This window comes from Acomys russatus, chromosome 3 (assembly GCF_903995435.1).
Source record: "Acomys russatus chromosome 3, mAcoRus1.1, whole genome shotgun sequence".
Taxonomy (NCBI): Eukaryota; Metazoa; Chordata; class Mammalia; order Rodentia; family Muridae; genus Acomys; species Acomys russatus.
In genome coordinates this window covers 55,940,479-55,959,217 of record NC_067139.1, presented here as the reverse complement: position 1 = coordinate 55,959,217, position 18,739 = coordinate 55,940,479, and the positions used below count along the sequence as shown (strand labels likewise).

The following is an 18,739-nucleotide window of genomic DNA, read 5'->3' as shown; positions in this document are numbered from 1 at the left end:
ATCAATTCTTTGGTTTGTTTGGTTGGGTTTTGGTTTTTCAAGACAGGGTTTCTCTGTGGAACAGTGCCCTGGCTGTCCTGGACTCACTTTGTAGACTAGGTGGGCCTCAAACTCCACCTGCCTCTGCCTCTGGAGTGCTGGGACTAAAGGTGTGTGCCACCATGCCCACCACCTGGCCCTGGCAATCAATTCTAAAGCTACCTATTGGGGGCAGCATCAGCCAACCCACCCCCCTACCCAGTGAGAGCTGGATCCCAAGACTCCTCACCCTTTTATATGCTAATCACAATCTCAAATAGTTTGACCTTCAGCTCTCCTCAGCTGATGAGAGTTCCCTAGATTCCTCCTCACGCTTGCTTAATTTGCCACAACTGCTCACAGAATCCAAGGCAACACTCCTGTTTACTGGTTTACAGGCTATTGTAAAGGGTATGAGCATCAGGTGAGTATGGGACCATGGAAAGGTATGGGTGCGGTCTATACATTCCACACAGTCTGCATCTACGGCACCACCCTCCCAGAACCTCCCGTGTTTAGCTATTCAGCTCTTAAAGCTTTGTCCTGGGTTTCTATGGAGACCCAGGCAGCATGACAGATTAAATCACTGGCCATTGCTTATCACCTGCAATCAGCAGCCTCTCTCCCTTTCCCAGGACTTAGAGGGGTAGAGCCATGTTTTCGTTTGGTTTCTATTGCTGGGATACACAAAAGCAACTCAGGAGGAAAGAGTTGATTTCATCTTAAAACTCTCAGGTCACAGTCTATGACTAAGAGAACTCAGGGCGAGACTCAAGGCAGAAGCCTAGAGGCAGGAACTAGAAGAGAGGTCATAACACAGTGCTTCTCAACCAGTGGGTAATGACCTCTTCGGAGGCCACATATTTACAACAGTAGCAAACAGATATTTATAACCGTAGCAAAATTACAGTGGCCACGAAAATAATTTTATGGTTGGGGTGTCACCATAACATGAAGAACTGCATTAAAGGGTTGCAGCATTAGAAAGGTTGAAAAATCACTGTCACAGGGGAATGCTACTTTAGTGGCCTGTCAACCTGTTCACTTATCCTACCCAGGAGCACCTGCCCAAGCATGGCTCTGTTCACATTGGCCTGAACCCTAGCACATAGCTCATCTATCAAGAAAACACCCACAGACTTCCTGTAGGCAAGGTGTGTTGTTTGTTTTTCTGAGACAGGGTTTCTCTGTGTAGCCTTGGCTGTGTAGACCAAGCTGGCTTCGAACTCACATTGACCCACCTGCCTCTGCCTCTGCCTCCCTGAGTGCTGGGATTAAAGGAGTGTGCCACCACGCCCTGCTGAGGCGGTTTTTTTTTTTTTTTTTTTTTTAGAGGTTCCTCTTCCCACATAACTAGGAGAGTCTGGAAGTCTGACTCCTGTTGTCCTGCCTGGGTCTTGCTATCGGCTAGCACCCAGCCTGAAGCTTTCAATAGGGGATAGCCATTATTCAACCCACTCACTTCCGTTTGAGGATATGAGAATCTGCATGCCACACAGATGAAAGAGCAAACACAGACATCCTAATAGTATATATGATTTTTCCATATTTCCACATGGAAGTTTGGAGGGTTGCATACATTATCTGAAAGGCGTTAGTCACAGTTTGATAAGGAACACATTGACCTGGCACCCTGTAGCACAGGCAAGGCACCATGGAACACATACATGGTTACCTATAGTGCACAAAAAATGGGCACGTGGGAAGAACCTTCACTCTCGGCTTCTTCTTTCAGGGACTTCAGGAAGAAACAGGGATGCCAATTCTTTGGCATCCTCCCAGAAATATTTTCATGATTGTACAAACAAATTCACATATGCACATTAATTTATATACATGGTAGCACTCTGTTTTGTGCCTTGCTTCACCTACTTAGTTTAGCCAAGCACACCTCTAAACACACCTTCCCAATTTCAACAGCTGTATAGTATTCTGAGTATTCCAACAGCTCCCAGTGCCCCTTCTGTCAGGGCTAGATTATTTGAGGTGTGGGGGTGTGGGCGGATGGGAGGCTGACTGACTGACTTGAGTAGTGTGACAGCGAACACTGTTAATCCTAGCCCTTGGGAAGCAGAGGCAAAGAGTTCTCTGTGAGTTTTGAGGCTAGCCTGGCCTACACGGTGAGTTCTAAGCTAGCCAGGGTTACATGTGAGATCTTGTTTCAAAACAAAACAGCAAAACACTCAAACCCAAAACAAACAGCAACAACAAAAATTAGACACTCCAGGGATCTCAGTGTAGGCACCACATAGGAAGAAGGGAGCAGTGGAGCCTGACAGGTTCTGTCGAAGGGTATGTCATCATCATAGCTACTTAGAGAAAACCCACAGGGAAATGAACTATCCTCCGCAAGGAAGACACTTTCCTTTAGAAAGCTAGACCAGAGTTTCAAAAGCCAAGTATTTTTTAAAACATCCTAAAAGTTTCTGTCAAACTGTAAATAAAATGAATGTAGTCAAATGTGGCCGCGTACAGCTTTAATCCCAACACTTAGAAAGCAGAAGCAGGCAGGCAGATGTCTGAATCTGAGGCCAGCCTGATCTATATAGTGAGTTCCAGGAGTGTCAGAGCCACAAAGAGAGACCCTGTCTCCAAAATCCAAATAGAAAACAAAACAAAACAAAACAGTCGGGTGTAGTAGCGCACACCTTTAATTCCAGCGCTCAGGGAGGCAGAGGCAGGGGGATCGCTGTGAGTTCGAGGCCAGCCTGGTCTACAAAGTGAGTCTAGGACAGCTAAGGCTACACAGAGAAACCATGTCTCAAAAAACCAAAAACCAAACCAAACCAAACCAAAACAACCAACCAACAACCAACCAACCAAACAAACAAAAAAACATAAGGAAAAAAAAAAAAAGAAAGCAATATATAAATAAAATGAAAATTACTGTCTTTGTGAGGATAAGAATTCTAGCTGAACACTGGCTTTAACACAGCAAGTCACTTAATGTTTACAGTGGGGCCACACCCATGCAGCTAGATGCAGGCTTTTCAGTTTCTTCCAACCTCTATCCCCTTCACACATGATATGACGCACTGGTTCTTGCCTGCAGTGTGCCTTTGTGGCAGACACACAGGCAGCTCCATGAGTCCCGAGCTTACCTCCTGTCGTTTGATCTCCTTGGCCGTAAGCACCTGATTGACACACACATCAAAGGTCTCACTCCACAGTTTGCTGTCCCTCCGCTTTGTGCTCGAGGAGGTGGCATTTCTGGACAAGGCTCGAGGGGCGAGGATGTCTGGGCGGCTCTCGCTGCGGAAACTGATGGACCGCTACACAATGAGAAAAAGAAACCATCATGGATGGGGTCAGCAGCAGGACTGGGTGGGTCTTTTGTGAGCAGCTTCCTGCCACTGACAGACACAAATCATATGGAAGAAATCTGTAAGAAAGGGAGGGCATGGCCAAAGCTTTAAGGAGTGGGCACCCTCTTCAGCCAATGCACTGAGGAAAATGACTCGGACATCGAGTGGACGGAACAAAAGGCAGCTGTCCAGCACACACCCTGTGCCTCGTTTCCTGAGGACATTATCCTTCACAAGCACAAGGAAAAACAACGGCAGACCCCACTGACCCTGGGGCCCCCTTGTATAGTCTGGGTAGGCTTTACCAGCCTCCATCAACCAGCCAGTGCTACCATCTCGATTCAGGGCTGGGTACAGAGGCCCTGCTATGTGAAAGGGGAGCAGTATTCCTCCGTGCTGTGAGATCAGAGATAGCACCAGAGTTTCTTGCAGTAGTTCTCCCTGGTCACACAGAGCAATCCACTTACCACAGGAGGGAGGGAGGGGGAGCACAGGATGAAGGCTGAGAGAACGACAGAGGGAGAAGGGGGAACAGGCCTGACCTAACTGAACTGTTGAAGGTCCTGGATCCCACTGTGCCTGAGGTCTGCAAAGACTCACCCTTAGTCGTTTTAGTTACACGGGCTAATAACATAGCTCTTTCTGTCTCCAGTAGTGGTTCTAACAGCTCAAAACACTGCAACAAGCATGCATACCGAGTAGCAGTCCAGAGGCAAATGATGCCCACTCGTGACATGCTTTGCTCTTTTGCAAAGAGGCCCCAGGTGTCTAGAGGTCTAATTACCCAAAGTCCAGCCTCGTGACTGAAATACACTACCACAGGGGCTTTCCCATGACAACCACAGAGCATGCAAAGGAAGGTAATGTGTCAGCTCTAGTCTTTGCCCTGCAAGATTTCAACACGTTCCCTGGAAACGGACAAAGCAAAGAGGTATTACCACATTCACAAAGACATTTTTTTTTTCCCCAAAGATACGTTCTCATGGGGATGAAGAGATGGCCGAACTGTTATGATTCTTGTTGCCTTTCCACAGGACCAAAGTGTGGCTTCCAGCATCCGCAACTGTCTAGAACTCCATCTCCAGGGGGCTCTGATGCCTCTGGCGTCTTAGAGCACCTGCATTTACACCCATGCATGCATACATGCACAGGCACATGCACTTTAAAAGAGGAAGACACACCTTTTCTAAGATGGCAGGCTCTTGGGTTGTATGATACAGGACGACCTGGAACTCACTGCGTAGCCCAGGCTGGCCTCAAAATCAGGATCCTCCCACCTCAGCCTCCCAAGGACTGAGACTACAGGTGTGTGCTTCTCTTTCTCCCTCCCTCCCTCCCCCACCCCTACCCTCTCTCACACACAAATGTTCCTATGGTGCTGCTCCCGCTTCCACTCAGCGTGGCAAAGAATTTGACCGCAGGTGACATATTTTAGAACTATATCCTGCCATTCACCCATCACCCCTGCTACTTTCTAAAGTGGTGGTTCCTCTCTAAGAAATTTTTCCTTTCTCCAAGGTGTTTCTCCCAATTCCCTCACCTGTCTTCAGACTACAACCAGAGCCCTCTCTTTTAGGGAGGCTTCACCAATGTCCTCCCCTTCCTCCTATTCTGCCATTTGGATAAACCTCTGACAGGTCAGGGATGACATCTTGCTCTGTTTATTAATTTGACTTTAATTGATTTTGAATGTGACATGTGAGCCTGCATCACTGAGTACAGGGTAGCTCTCAATTATTTGAGCTCCAACTAAGAAATTCAACAACTAAAACTCATTAGGGAAGTTTTTATTTTATTTAAAGCTTGGAGTGGAAGGGTGGAGGTGGGGGGCTGAAGAGATGACGCCACTGTTAAAATCACCATTAAATATAAGTTAGAATTACCTGCTGACAGACTGTTGTCTTTCCTGCAAGATAACTGAGATAATTTAGCTTCTGAAAATCCCTTTCATGCAAAATTGACTAGCATTAAAATCTGCATATGATCACTTCATAATCATGCAAATCATATGTAAACAGATAATTTAAATGTCACCAATATCTCATTTCTTTTCACATGGATATTATAGGTGGTTTCTAGCTTACTCTCTAAATTTTAGAACCTGAGAAAATGGAAAATATAATCAGAAGTTTCCTAGGGGTTTTAGGGTGTTTCCAGAGCTTTGTGGAGGCAAGTCCATGCAGCCTTGCAAGCCGCAGGCAAGCTCCAGGGCTAGCAGGAGCCTCAGTGAGTGAGCACAGGCCACCTGAACCAGCCCCAAGCAGGACAGCAGGACAATGCCTGCGCAGGTCATTGATGGTATAGCACAGATCTTGGGATTTCTCAAACAGCTACTAAACTAACTGGAGGTAGCCTGCCTGCACTCGGAATCAATTAGCCATGGTCCTGAAAAGGTCAAAACAAGGTGGTGAGTCACTGGCCCACTCTCTTTGTGGTTCTGATGGGCAGATGGGAATTATAGAACAGAAAGAACAAATACACAAAAAAGAAGATGCAAAACGCAGCAACAGTTTCCACTTTCACTTGCCATCCCATCATACTTTCAATCTGACCAACACTGGACTTTCCCCAAGAGTTGGAAGGTAATTTATACCACCAACTTGAAACATTTATGTTTTTGTAAAATTATGTAATTTTCAAATACAAATTCTTTTTTCTTCCAAATCCACTTCCTTCCTGGCAATATCCATTGTTGTGTTCAATATCTTTCCTTTTTTTTTTCCCTAAGTATTTAACAGAAAACAATGTTTTCTCTTTTTAGGCAACTATACCTTTTTCATGGTTGCATATAGACTCATTCTTCAAAGCATAACAGAGGGGCTGGCCAGATGGCTCAGTGGCTATAACACTTACTGCTCGTCAATTCAGAGGACCTGGTTTTGATTCCTAGTATCCATAGTAGTAGCTCACAACCATCTGTAACTCCAGCTCCAGAGGCCCAAACTTCTTTTCTGGCCTCTACTGGCTCTTGCATGTGCCCCCTCCTTCCCCTCATATACACAATTAAAACTAAAATAACTCTCAGAGCAAAAACAGAACTGAGGCGAATAACAGAGAACAAAACATAATGTACGGAATTATATGTAATGTATGAAAGAATATATATGAAAATCCTACTAGGAAACCTATTACTTTGTTAATGTCAAAAGTTAATTAAAAAAGAGAGAAAATTCCTTTCAAGTGAAAAACACCGAGGTAAAGTTCAGGTAACATAAAATGAACCATCTTTGAAGTGAACAAACTAGTGGTCAAAAAACAATTCCCTAGTCCCAAACGCTGTCTTCACCTCCAAAGTCAGTCCTTAGCAGTGACTGCTTAGTGGGACCCCAAGGTCCAGGTAGACCCCATACTTAATTCAATGTCCACCCGATGAACAGTGGAGTCATTTATGGCAGCTGGCTATCACAAGAAGTGCCTGAGGGAGCACCGTTTATGTGTTTGTGTTGGTATTTATGAAGGCAGATTCCTTTAGTCTAAAAACTATCAAAGTTTATTAATTTTTATTGCATCTCATTTGAACTGCTGGGTATTTCAAGATCTCATCTATGTACTTTAACATTGACACTAAAATGTGTTACCAGATTAACCCTCAAACAGGCTGTTCTGCTGGACCTCTCCTAGAACAGAATGAAATAGCACATGTTTTCAATCTCATCCAGGTAGTTTTATTCATCTTATAGACAAAAATAAGTATACCTGAGTTCTAGTACCATGTTTTAATACAAGAAATAATGAAGATGTTCTTATGCATTTACTGAGTCCTTCTAGGTGAGCTGGAGATTTTTTTTCATTGCCCCTTAGGGAATCCTCATTTTGTGGTTTCTTAGTGGTTGCCAATCTTGGAGTGGCATGGGAATTTTCTCAAGGGTCCTTCATGCACCCATCCTCAGCCCTTTGGATGTAATCTCACCAACTCTCACAGCACTCCCATAAAGTGAGAGTCTGTTTTCATTTTGCCAATGCAGATACCGAGGCTGGGTGTCGGGGAGTGTGCCAAGGCACTTGCCCAGACAGGATCCAAAATACACATTTTGTTTACAAAGTCTGACCTCTTTCTATGGTAAGGCTGTACCTGTTAGTTCCAAGCTTTCGATAAGAGCAGGTCCATCTCCTGCCTTCTAGGAAATGAAATTGGCTTATGGAGAGAGAACATACTAGGCTCACTTTTATACATAATGGCTGATTTTTTTTGACCAACAAAACTCCAGATTTACACCCTGGGGTGGTAATAAGATGGAGTCAGGTGTGTGTGTGGTCAACAGCTGCCTGGCTCTAGGGAGGGGTGACTGCTGACAGTCCCTGAATCAGTACTTTAGACACGGGCATGTGTTCACCACAGAATCAGCCACAAGTCAGGAGCTGGACCTGGAGCAGTTAGCAATAGAAGTGGGCGCAATTATACAAGAGGACTGAGTAGGGGAGGAACATGTGACTCCTGCTAGAACAATCCTAAGGGACAAAAGCCATAGTGCATCCAGAGTCCCCATCACTGCCCTCCCTTCTTTATTTTTTCTGTACTTAGATAGGTGTGCGTCATGACCTTGCTGCCTTGTTTCTGATGCCTGTCTCCCCACAACGGAAGACAAATCCATTAGTTTTTCTCATTGATATGGCCAACCCCCTGAAAGAAAGGAAGCAACTTAAGGGAGGAAGGGCTTTATTTTGGCCCACAGTTTTAGAGAATACAGGCCATCCACGGCAGAAAGGTGTAGCAGCAGGTGTGTGAGGCAGTCAGCCACTTTGTGTACACGGTCACCAAGCAGAACAGAGACAGGAGGTGGAGACAAGCTATAAAAACCTCAAGACCTGCTCCCAGTGGCCACTACCTCCAGCAAGGTACTACCTCCTAAAAGTCCTACAATCTTCCATAACAATACCAGCTGGGAACCAAGGGTTTGATCCAAGTGACATTTCATATTGAAACCAGGATGACAAGCACCTTGAGGGTGGGCTATCTATCTGCTTTGTCTACTGGTGGATTTACCAGCATTTCACGCATGCGAGGGCTCGACAACTTGGGCACTGTAAAAAGTAAATGTTGGGGGAAGGAGGGAGTTCTGTGCTTGCAACTGTGAGGGAAGCTTTAGAATTCTGGTAAACCTGAGAAGTAGGATTCTTGCTCTCACTTTACAGATGGGAAACTTGAGGCCCACGGAAGGTGAAATTTTGCTGAAGGCCATTGTTGGGGGGTTGGTCTTGTGCCATGTATTCTAATGCTAACTACTGGCCTCCAAGATCTGGTTATATTCCCAGACAAACATATTTTCATGTACGCCAAGTGATGCTGTGTAATTTAGCTACCCAACTATCCCTGATTGGTTAATAAGGTTGCTAACAGCCTGGATGGGCAGAAGAGAGATAGGCAGAGTTTAGGTTCCCAGACTTGAGGTCAGAGGAGGTCCATGAGGCCAGAGGACGAGGGAGGAAGGGAGAAGATAGAGAAAGAGGATGCTGCCTGATGGAGCAGATCCAGTCCTGAAACGATGACTTAACTTGGGTTGTGTAGCTAAGAGATTGATAGCTAAATAGCTTAGATGGTTGATAACTATCCAGCTCCAGTGCTTTAAACTTGTAAAATGAATCATATAGTATCTCAGTGCCAATTATTTTCGGAGCTATCAGGGTTAAAGAAAACTGTTGTTTACTAATTATATGTTATAGGCCACGAAGTTAATAGTTAATTTAAACTGGGGGTGAGTGTGGTCATTCAAAATGAGAATCCTGGCTTGTCCTAGCGTAGGACAGTGCAGAAGCCAAAGCAGATGAGTTTCATGCTACTTCTCAGTCTGTACTACTTTCTCAATCTTGTGGTCACTCTGCTCTGAAGCGGACAAGTCTTCACTGTGCGGAGCTGTCCTGTGCCCTGTAGGATGCTTGGCAACATCGTTGGTCTCGAACCACAACACAGCAATGGCGTGCCCAACCCAGCTGTGCCGACCAAAACATCTTGAGACACTGCCCATGTCTCCTTAGCTGAGAAATGCTCACTTAAGAGTCCACTTCAAAGTGATGGACTTGGCCTTGGAAGGGACCAAGTAGCACGGAAACAAGTATATAGACCTGCTGAGGTGGGGAAGATTTGGGGATAACAGTGAAAACTGTTCCAGAATAAGCAAGAGTTTCCATGAGAAAAACCCAGCCCAGCAAGTAAGTAGGAACCCAAAGCTCATAACTGTTGGCAGCTAAAATAACAACGGCCATATGGGAGACAGACAAATGCAGATTTTGGAAATGGGTGCTTGTGTTTATACCCGAGCTGGGGGGTGTAGGAAAGATGTTGCAGGTGGAAAGCAGCAGACTGTCTGTTGGGTAGGAAACAGAGCCATTTACATATGTCATAGGAAATGTAAGCCCAGCAGGTAGGTACTGTGGGGCAGATTTGATTTGTTAATGCTGCCTGCTCAGCGGGGTGCTTGCCCCGTCCTTTTGCAAAAACAGAAGGTCTCCATAGCCAAAGATAACATGCTCCAATAAAGAGCTCAGGCCAGGGGCGTTCTCTCCACCATCCCAACGACAGAGCTGTTTGGTAGCAGATGGTTCAACAGTGAACAATTTGGAAGCTAGGGTGGGACTATAAGGAGAAACGTGTTCTGGTGTGGCTGCCGCAGTGGGTTAAAGAAAAAAGCTCCAAAACGTAGTCACAAAAGGCTCCTGCACAGCATCCTGGAGAAGTCCCCCACAAGGCTTCATTAGAAGCAGTTTGCTTAAAATGAAGAGCAGTGCTTTCCCACCATGTGGCTCTATCCCATTTGACGGGGCAGGAGAAAGTCAAGAACCAGAGAATTGAGTGAGTGGCACAGGTTAAGGCTAGGAACAGGGACTGTGTACAGCTGTTCATCGCCCAAACCCAGACTTAAGAGTTGAAAACAAAGGCTTTACTCCTAAAGCAGACGTAGCTTTAAGTCAGCTCATCTCTCTGGCTCTCAGTATTCTTATCTGTTGAGGCAGCATAAGAATTAGAACCTCACAGAGCTGGAGTGAGGATTGGCCTCCTGGAGGTAGGTCAACAGCCTAGTGCAGAGTCAGCAGGAGCCGCTGGTACCTGTGCTGGCTGATCTTTATGCCAATTGGAGGCAAATTAGAGCCCCCTGGGAAGACTTGGATGCTTTCATCCATAGACAACTGCAGAAACAACTCCGAGTTAGTTAAGACTGGACAGCTTCTTAGAGGAACTTCACCAGAATAACCAGCAGGAGGGACAATCCATCAGCATAATTGTGCTATTTATAAAAACCAGGTATCTGGAGCTGGGCAGTGGTAGCATATGCCTTTAATCCCGGCACTTGGGAGGCAGATGCAGTTGGATTTCTGTGACTTCGAGGCCAGTCTGGTCTACAAAGTGAGTCCAGGACAGTCAAGGCTACACAGAGAAACCTTGTTTTGAAAAACCAAACCAAACCAACCAAACAAACAAACAAAAACAAAAAACCCAGGTGGTACAGGGCTTGCCTCGCATGTGCCTGACTTTAGGTTTTGTATCCCAAGCTCCCTAACAAACAAACAAATCTGGACATGGCCAAGGGGTGCTCAGCAACTGGGATTAAAGTGTAACCACAAAATAAAAACAGCATAGGGGTTTAAAAACAATCTTTTCTAAATAAAATAAAATAAAATAAAATAAAACAACAGTCTTTGAGAAAAGCTTAAAGATGAGTAGAAAACTTTACATGCAGAGTTAAGAGATGGGAGATCTCAATTTAAAATGCAAAAAATGGTAGCAGGGTTCCACCCTTAGATGGTGGGATTTTATTTTCAACTTTATAATTCTCTACGCTTATCATCCAGACTTCATATAATAAAGAGATAACTAAGAAAATCAGATTGATTGACAAGTAGGGAAGACCATGAGCACTGGGTTTGACAGAAATGACACTCACACATTGAGATGCAGTTCATGAATGGCCACTGAAAACACAGTGGAAGGGCACCCAAGCAACGTAGAACCAATATGTGCCAAACACCCAAGACCCCACACAAGCAGAAACCCTCCTGCAGCTCAAAAGAAAGTCTTAAAATGAATGAAAAGCTGAAGACAGTATTGGGTGCAAGTGTGGAGAAAGCATTACCTATTTTCTTGGCACTAGTCAAACAAACAAACAAAAAACCAGGGCTTAGGGCAGCTACCCAGCCATCTTAATCCAGTGTCATTTGTGGCCCTTAAATAATGATGTTCATGACAAAGTATTCCACCAGCTGGAAATAACGCCGAGTCCCACCGAGGTGAACAAAATTAGGGCCAGCTGAGTGCAGGAAGCTTCAGATGCAAAGTCAGGTGGCTATTTTTAGATCCTGGCCAACCACTGGCTTTATTGTGACCAATTTTTTTTTTTTTTTAAAGTAAGAAACCTAACCACAAAAGTGGAACCCTGAACACCTTACAGTCTCCTTGTAGCACTTGATGACTGTGTGACCCTGGGCACAGGTTTAAAGCTTCAGGTTCTTTTCTCTATAAAGTGGCCCTGAGATCACCTTGTAGCGTTCTGGGGTAGGTAATGAAAGGCTGGAGCACGGCAGGTACTAAAAAGTTGCTATTTCTAAATTAAAAATAGCAAAGCTTAAAATTACAAGTTGGTCATTTGCTGGGCGGTGGTGCGCACGCCTGTAATCCCAGCACTTGGGAGGCAGAGGCAGGCGGATCGCTGTGAGTTCGAGGCCAGCCTGGTCTACAAAGCAAGTCCAGGATAGTTAAGGCTACACAGAAAAACCCTGTCTCAGAAAAAAAAAAAAAAAAAGTTGGTCATTTCCACTGCCTCCTAGACAGCAGCATAGTCTGTTTCTGGTGACTTCCCCTAACACACATATGAACACTCACAGGAAATGTGTAGAAAGAAAAAAATCACGGTTGTCAGACACGGTCCCTTAAGTCCATACAGCTGTGAGATCTTAGTTGTGTCTCATGTGTAGACAATACCAGCCTTCTCACTCCTTTCTCAGCCCTGGCATGTCCTCTCTCCTCTTCCTCTCTGAGTCATCCCACACTCAACCTCTTCCCTTCATTCTCTGCCTCTCAGGTAGATATCCAATTTGCCTTCTCGGCACAATAATACCATATATAGAATATACATCAACCGACGAATCTTATTTATCTCTATCTGGATGCAGAGACAACACATAGTTATTTTTTTAAGTAAAGTGTAATAGAAATGTGTGATGGAGAAAGGGAAGTGGTTCGTTCTGTGCCCAGCTATAGATGGTAACTGATAAAACTTTATCTTTCATATGATTCTAACTCTTATGTGCAAGTGAAAAAAAAAATGCAAAATAAAGTAAAAGAACAGCAAATAGCTTGTAATTGTATTTTCAAGGATAACTACTTTCAAGAATTTTATCTCCTTTTCCCATTAATGCACTAATGTGTGTGGTATGACTTGAGATACCATGATTTTAAATTCTTTTCTTTTTTACTAATACTTTAGAAAATTATCACCCGCCAGGTTTTATAGTTTTCTAGGGCCACACCTGTGTCCTTTCTTATATTGATCACTTCCCCATCATCAGCCGTGGGACAGAAGAGATACCACAGTAGACAGCAAGGATATTCGTGAGGAGCAGTGGCTCACCGCTTTATTTATGCCACACTTGGGGCACATGGCTAGCTTCCAGAGCTTAAGGTCAAGGAATGAAGCAGCGAGGGGTTGTGATTACCAGAAGCCTTCTTTGGCCAAATAGCTCTCCATGGAGCATGCTCTATGTGTCAGTTCAAGAAGGAGTGCAGACGCCATCACCAGGCAGGTACCCACAGACAATGCCTGGTGACAGCCTCAGAGTAGCATGGTTACCCTTTCCAGAAGTCTCATGGTAACTGTGTTTACCAAGTTCTGCACACATTCTAAGTCATATGTAAAAAAATGAAAACCAAAACAAAAAACCAATATACGGTATGATTATGTTTTAAAAAATACACATGAACGTACACAAAAGTATTCATAGCCCGAGCATTGGTGACTACATACCAGCCACGTGAAATAAATTATATCAGCACATTAGAAATAATACATGGTTCATAAGAATCACACTTTCTAAGAATAAGTGTTATATAATGCTTCCTTTTTATCTGACACAAAAGCTCCTCACCCAGATAAATGACAAAAGGAGGATTCAGGCAGAGAAATAGGGATGGGACAAAACTCACTGAGCTTTTGACTCAGTTAGAGCACTTGCCTTGTATGCATGAGGCCTGGGCTTCGATTCTCAGGACATCACCAGCGAGCTGTAGTGGTACATGCCTGAAATCTTAGCATTGAGGAAGTAGAGGCAGGAGGATCAAGGGCCTCCTCAGCTACATACAAATTCAAGAGCAGCCTGGGCTTCGAAGCAACAACAAGGCAGCAGGTGAGGAGATCGAAACCAAAACTATTAGGGGAAAGCAACAGAGATCTGAACTTTAATGAAAGTCGCAGTTTCCCCATGTGAGACCAAGAGACCCTGATCACGCATTTGCACCCAGAAGGGAATAGAGCGCACAAGTGAGTCTGGACAGACTAAAGGACCTTGAGCTAGCTAGGCTCCCTGTATGTGACGTATGCACTAATAGCCAAAGTCACTCTGAAAAGAAATGTTACAAGGTTAAAAGGGTTGTTTTGGAATGGAAGGCTATACACACTCACTTTCCCTTTCTCGGTTGCAACAGAAAGCAAGATGCTCATGTCCAAAGCAAATGAAGGGCACCATCACAAGGCAAATGAACTCCATCCTTGCTGCACTTGGCTCAAATGTATTTACGAGTTATGCATAGCTGTGCACAGAGGCCAGTGGGGGCTGGTATTCCCTGCCCCACATGAGAGGCACACACTTTGGTCCCTTTCAGAGCTGGGCCAGCTCTCAGACATGCTGAAGAGGGATTTATGGGCCTGGGGGGAACCAGACATCTGTGCTTTAGTTTACCCGCAGCCTCGTGCTAAGCCTTTCTGGTTAGAAACTGACAGAATACCATACAGTCAACACCATAAATGCTGCCTTTGTGCAGAGGCCCAACTTTGCAGCCCATACGGGTGCCGGGAGGCAAGAGAAAACAAACCCGGCAGTGTGCTGCTTCAGAGACCACTCACATTTGTAAATGGGTTTTTAATCTTTCTGGAAGAGGCTGCCAGCCCAGAGTGCCCCAGTGTCCTCCTTCACTGACTGTGGTCTCACAAGAAGCCAGAGGTAGAACCACTAAGTATTGACGGAAGCACTGTGTTTGGGTCTAAGTCACGGCTTGGCCTATAATTAAAGGAACTCAACCTGAGAGATGAAACTGGATACCCGAAAGGATCCATCTGCCTGGAAAGGGCCAGGAGCCAATGAAAAAGGAACAGTGCATGAGAAAGACCAAGCTGCTTGCTGGCTCTGGTGGCACAGGTAGGGCCATAGCCACTCAGGAGGCTGAGGCAAGGGGATCGGCCTACAAAGGGAGTTCAAGGCCCACCTAGGCAATTCAGTGAGGTCCTGCTCCCAGGTATTGTAGCACATGCCTTTAATCCCAGTACTTGGAAGGCAGTGGCAAAAGCATGATCTACATACATAGACAGTCTTAGGCTAACCAGAGCTACATAGTGAGGCCCTGTCTCAATAACAACAAAAAAAAAGGGGGCTATATGGGTGGACACACAGGGATGAAATGGCCCAGTGGCTAAAGACATCTGTCATCAAGCTTGATGGCCCGAGTTGAATTATCAGGACCCATAGGATGGAATGAGAGAACTGACTTGCTTAAGTTGTCCTCTGATCTACGCACGTACACCATGGCAGGTGCAACACCTTCCTTCCCAAAATGAAAAACTAAACAAAACACTTGGTGGGGGAGCACCTGCCTTGTGTATGTAATACCCTGGGTTTAATCGCCATTACTCAAAAAAAAAAAAAAAAAAAAATCGAAGAAATGAAGAGAAGGGAAGAAAATAAGCCAACTTGCCTCATATGCACAAATGATTTTTTTTAAAGGTTTATTTATTTATTATTATGTATACAGTGTTCTGCCTGCATGTACACCTGCAGGCCAGAAGAGGGCATCAGATCTCATTATAGATGGTTGTGAGCCACCGTGTGGTTGCTGGGAATTGAACTCAGGACCTCTAGAGGAGCTGTCAGTGCTCTTAACCTCTGAGCCATCTCTCCAGCCCACACAAATGATTTTTGAAATGGGAAATAGACATGAAGGTTCATAGGGAGACTGGCTGCTAAGTGCCAAAAGGCTTGGGCATGTAATATTTCCCATGTCTTGTTTCCCCCTAATAGAAATGACATGGAGCTCTAAACAAACTGTGAAAGTTTGTGAAGCTGGTTCATGAGCAGCCGCTGGAGCCTGGCTCCTCCCCTTCATCCTCCCTAGTCTGTCTTCCACACTGGCAAGGTCTCCCTTTCTAGCTGGTGAGGAAAGCAGTGAAGTGAGGGAGTGACAAGCAGAATGTTAACTGGTTTAACAAAACAAAACAGAACAACAAAACAACTCCGGGAAGCCTACATTGCATGTCCCTAGGTGGGCTACAGGGAAACACCTGGGGCAAGATGGCACGCACCACTTTCACAGATCTCACATGACCATGGTGTGCTGTAAGCTAGGGGGTGTATTTCCATCCACTAACTTTGTCCCTTCAAATAACAACATATTGCTCAAATTCTCTGTGTCTATGTGCATAACCATTATAAATAACTTTTCCATTTCTGTCCCATACATACAGCCTAGGGTTAGCTATTTATCATGACAGTCGAAAAAGGTCAGTAGAAAATTTATTTTGCAAAAGAAAAATATCTTTGAAGCCTTCAAAGGCAATTTCCACATGGCAGACTCCCCCTTGGGTCTGGCTTTCTCATCCTAGCTTGGTCTCAGTCTGTTAGTTTTCAGAAATGGCTTAATTAATTTCTCTCTTTCCCAGCCCTCTAGGTCAATGTAAATTTCTAAGACAATCAACTGTTTTCTGCAGTGTTTCCTCTGCAGGACCCTTAGGAACCAGAAAAAACAAATGAAGATCAGATGGGAAGTCTAAAGAAAAGGTATGCAGTCAGGGGAGGTTCCAGGGGACGGGATAGTGTTCTCAGAAACACAAACTCAAAGGCCTACAAGCCAGGCAAGGCAATGTTAGCACATAAATGGACCAAGAGCTCCAAGTACAATCTTAGAGTAGGGGGCATTCTTAGGTGAAAGTTGGCTAGCTACTCTCTAACTTGTTACTGTCATGTGGCAAAGTAAGCCCAGCACTGTTATGAATCTACTTCACCCCAAGAAAAGACCCAGGTGCAGGGTGAAGACTCACTCGATACTTGTGCAATGCGTGAGGGCCCTCTGGCACAGGGAGGGCTGTCCTGGGAGAAGCAGTAGGAAGAGAGGACAGTGTAGAGTCTCACCATCAAGGGGTGAAATAATGCAAGATGAACTTGAACCATGATCAGCAGACTGGAGAGGAAAGAGTCAAATGCAATAGACAGTCTGAAACCTTTTCAAAAAGCAGAACGCAGCAAAAGACCAGATGTGCAGGACTCAGGTGATAATGAATCTTCCAGGAAAAGCCTGCAGTGAAGCCGTCCAGAGGGCCGAGACACTGGCCACAAGGGACAATATGCAAACACATCCTTCTCCTAGGCTCTGCAGCCTGACTCCCCCACAAAATCTTATTTTCTTCCTCTGTTCTTCTACCAAGAGACCAGAGTCTAACCGGGAGTTCAAGCACTGAGACAGACAGACAGCCAAATCCAGAGCTAACTGGGTGGTAAACTATTCATTCATGATTAACAGTTAGCAGAGTTAACAAAGGGGAGGGTGGGTAGGAAAGGGGCAAGCAGCAGGAGTGGATGGCATCACAGGGCTGTGGCGCTGATCATCAAACAATAAGGAAGTGGGGCTGCAAAAGGGGTGTAGGAGAACCTCACCGTGTTCTCAAGCTGTGAAGATCAGCATGAGGCATGTCTTTGGATCAAGCACTCTAACCTCTCTCTGGTGTGAAAGCTCTGCGTTACTACCTAAACTTCTGCTTAAACTCTGTGTTTAGCTAAATTCTTTCCTTTGAGACGATACAAACCAAGGAGAAATCTTCACCTGGCAACGGCTTTCTGGTCTACAGTTTTCTTAAACATTCAAGGTCAGGATAAAAAAACATCCCTAGGCAAAAGTATTCAAGACAAAGGAGAAATGGCAGGCCCGAGACTTGCTCAGCTATGCTGGGTGAGACCTCAGGGTGTGACTTTTGTGGGATTCTGTCTAAAGGAGGATTTTTTGTTTTGTTTTGTTTTTTGTTTTTTGAGACAGGGTTTCTCTGTGTAGCCTTGGCTGTCCTGGACTCGCTTTGTAGACCAGGCTGGCCTCAAACTCACAGGGACCCACCATCCTTTGCCTCCTGAGTGCTAGGATTAAAGTCATGTGCCACCAGGCTCCGCCTTAAAGGAGAATTTTTGTGATTACAAATTGGCTCCAAGGTTGCAGAGATCTCAACCTCTACTTTAAAAGGCAAGCTGCAGTAAGAGGGCTAAGAATATGTTTGATGAAATGGCTCAGTGGGCAAGCATATGCCAGAGTCTGATGAGCAGAGCTCAGTCCCTGAGATATGCATGGTGAAAGGAGAGAGTGGACCCCTTGTAAGTTGTTCTCTGACTGCACCGAGGAGCACACAAGCCCCGCCCCCCCATAAAAATGTAGTAAAGTTTAAAACGAACCACATACCTGATAACTAAAAATTACTATTGTAGACAATATTAACTACATAGCTAGTAATAACTTAATGCCCTTTGAATTTACTGTCCCATAAATCTCTACAATTATTCTACAAAGGAGCTGTGGTCCTTTGGAAGCAACAAAAGGTAACTCTACAGCACATTTCTCTCTAAGGAACAAAAGCAAACCTGAGAAATGTTAAGTCACCTGCCCTAGATTGGCAGTCTTCAAGTGGAGGTCTGAAGTCAGAGCCAAGATACTTAAGGGTTTTCGTTCTAACCCAGGAGTCAAAAACTCTTTTTCTAAATAGAGAGGCATGGCTGGCTGTACTCCAACCAAGCTCCTTATAGACAGTGAAGTTAGAATGTCATGTTGTTTTCACATATAAGAAATAATGTTCTGCCAGGCCATGGTGGTGCACACCTTTAATCTCAGCACTCAGGAGGCAGAGACAGGTGGACCTCTAAGTTGGAGGCCAGCTACAGAGTGAGTCCAGGATAGCCAGGGCTACACAGAGAAACCCTGTCACAAAGCAAAACAATAAAAACAAACAAACAAACAAAAACAAGAAACCAACATACTTTTCATTTCCTCCCCACTGAAAGTCAGTACCATCCTTAGCTCATGAGCCATGAGCAAAGAGGTGGCAGTTTTTGTTGTTGTTGTTGTTTTGTTTTGTTTTTCGAGATAGGGTTTCCCTGTGTAGCCTTGGCTGTCCTGGACTTGCTTTGTAGACCAGGCTGGCCTTGAACTCACAGCGATCCATCTGTCTCTGCCTCCCGAGTGCTGGGAT

The 18,739-nt window shown here is 44.9% G+C and overlaps 1 protein-coding gene across 3 annotated transcripts in view; it reads right to left on the bottom strand.

The window, feature by feature from the left end:
• Nucleotides 1-18,739, bottom strand: part of Arhgef3 (Rho guanine nucleotide exchange factor 3) — a 278,972-nt gene that overhangs the window by 23,544 nt on the left and 236,689 nt on the right. For all 3 annotated transcript variants that reach the window (XM_051140689.1, XM_051140698.1, XM_051140706.1), the window contains one exon: nt 3,120-3,290. In XM_051140689.1, the coding sequence (XP_050996646.1) occupies nt 3,120-3,290 (171 nt within the window). The remainder of the gene's footprint in view (nt 1-3,119; nt 3,291-18,739) is intronic.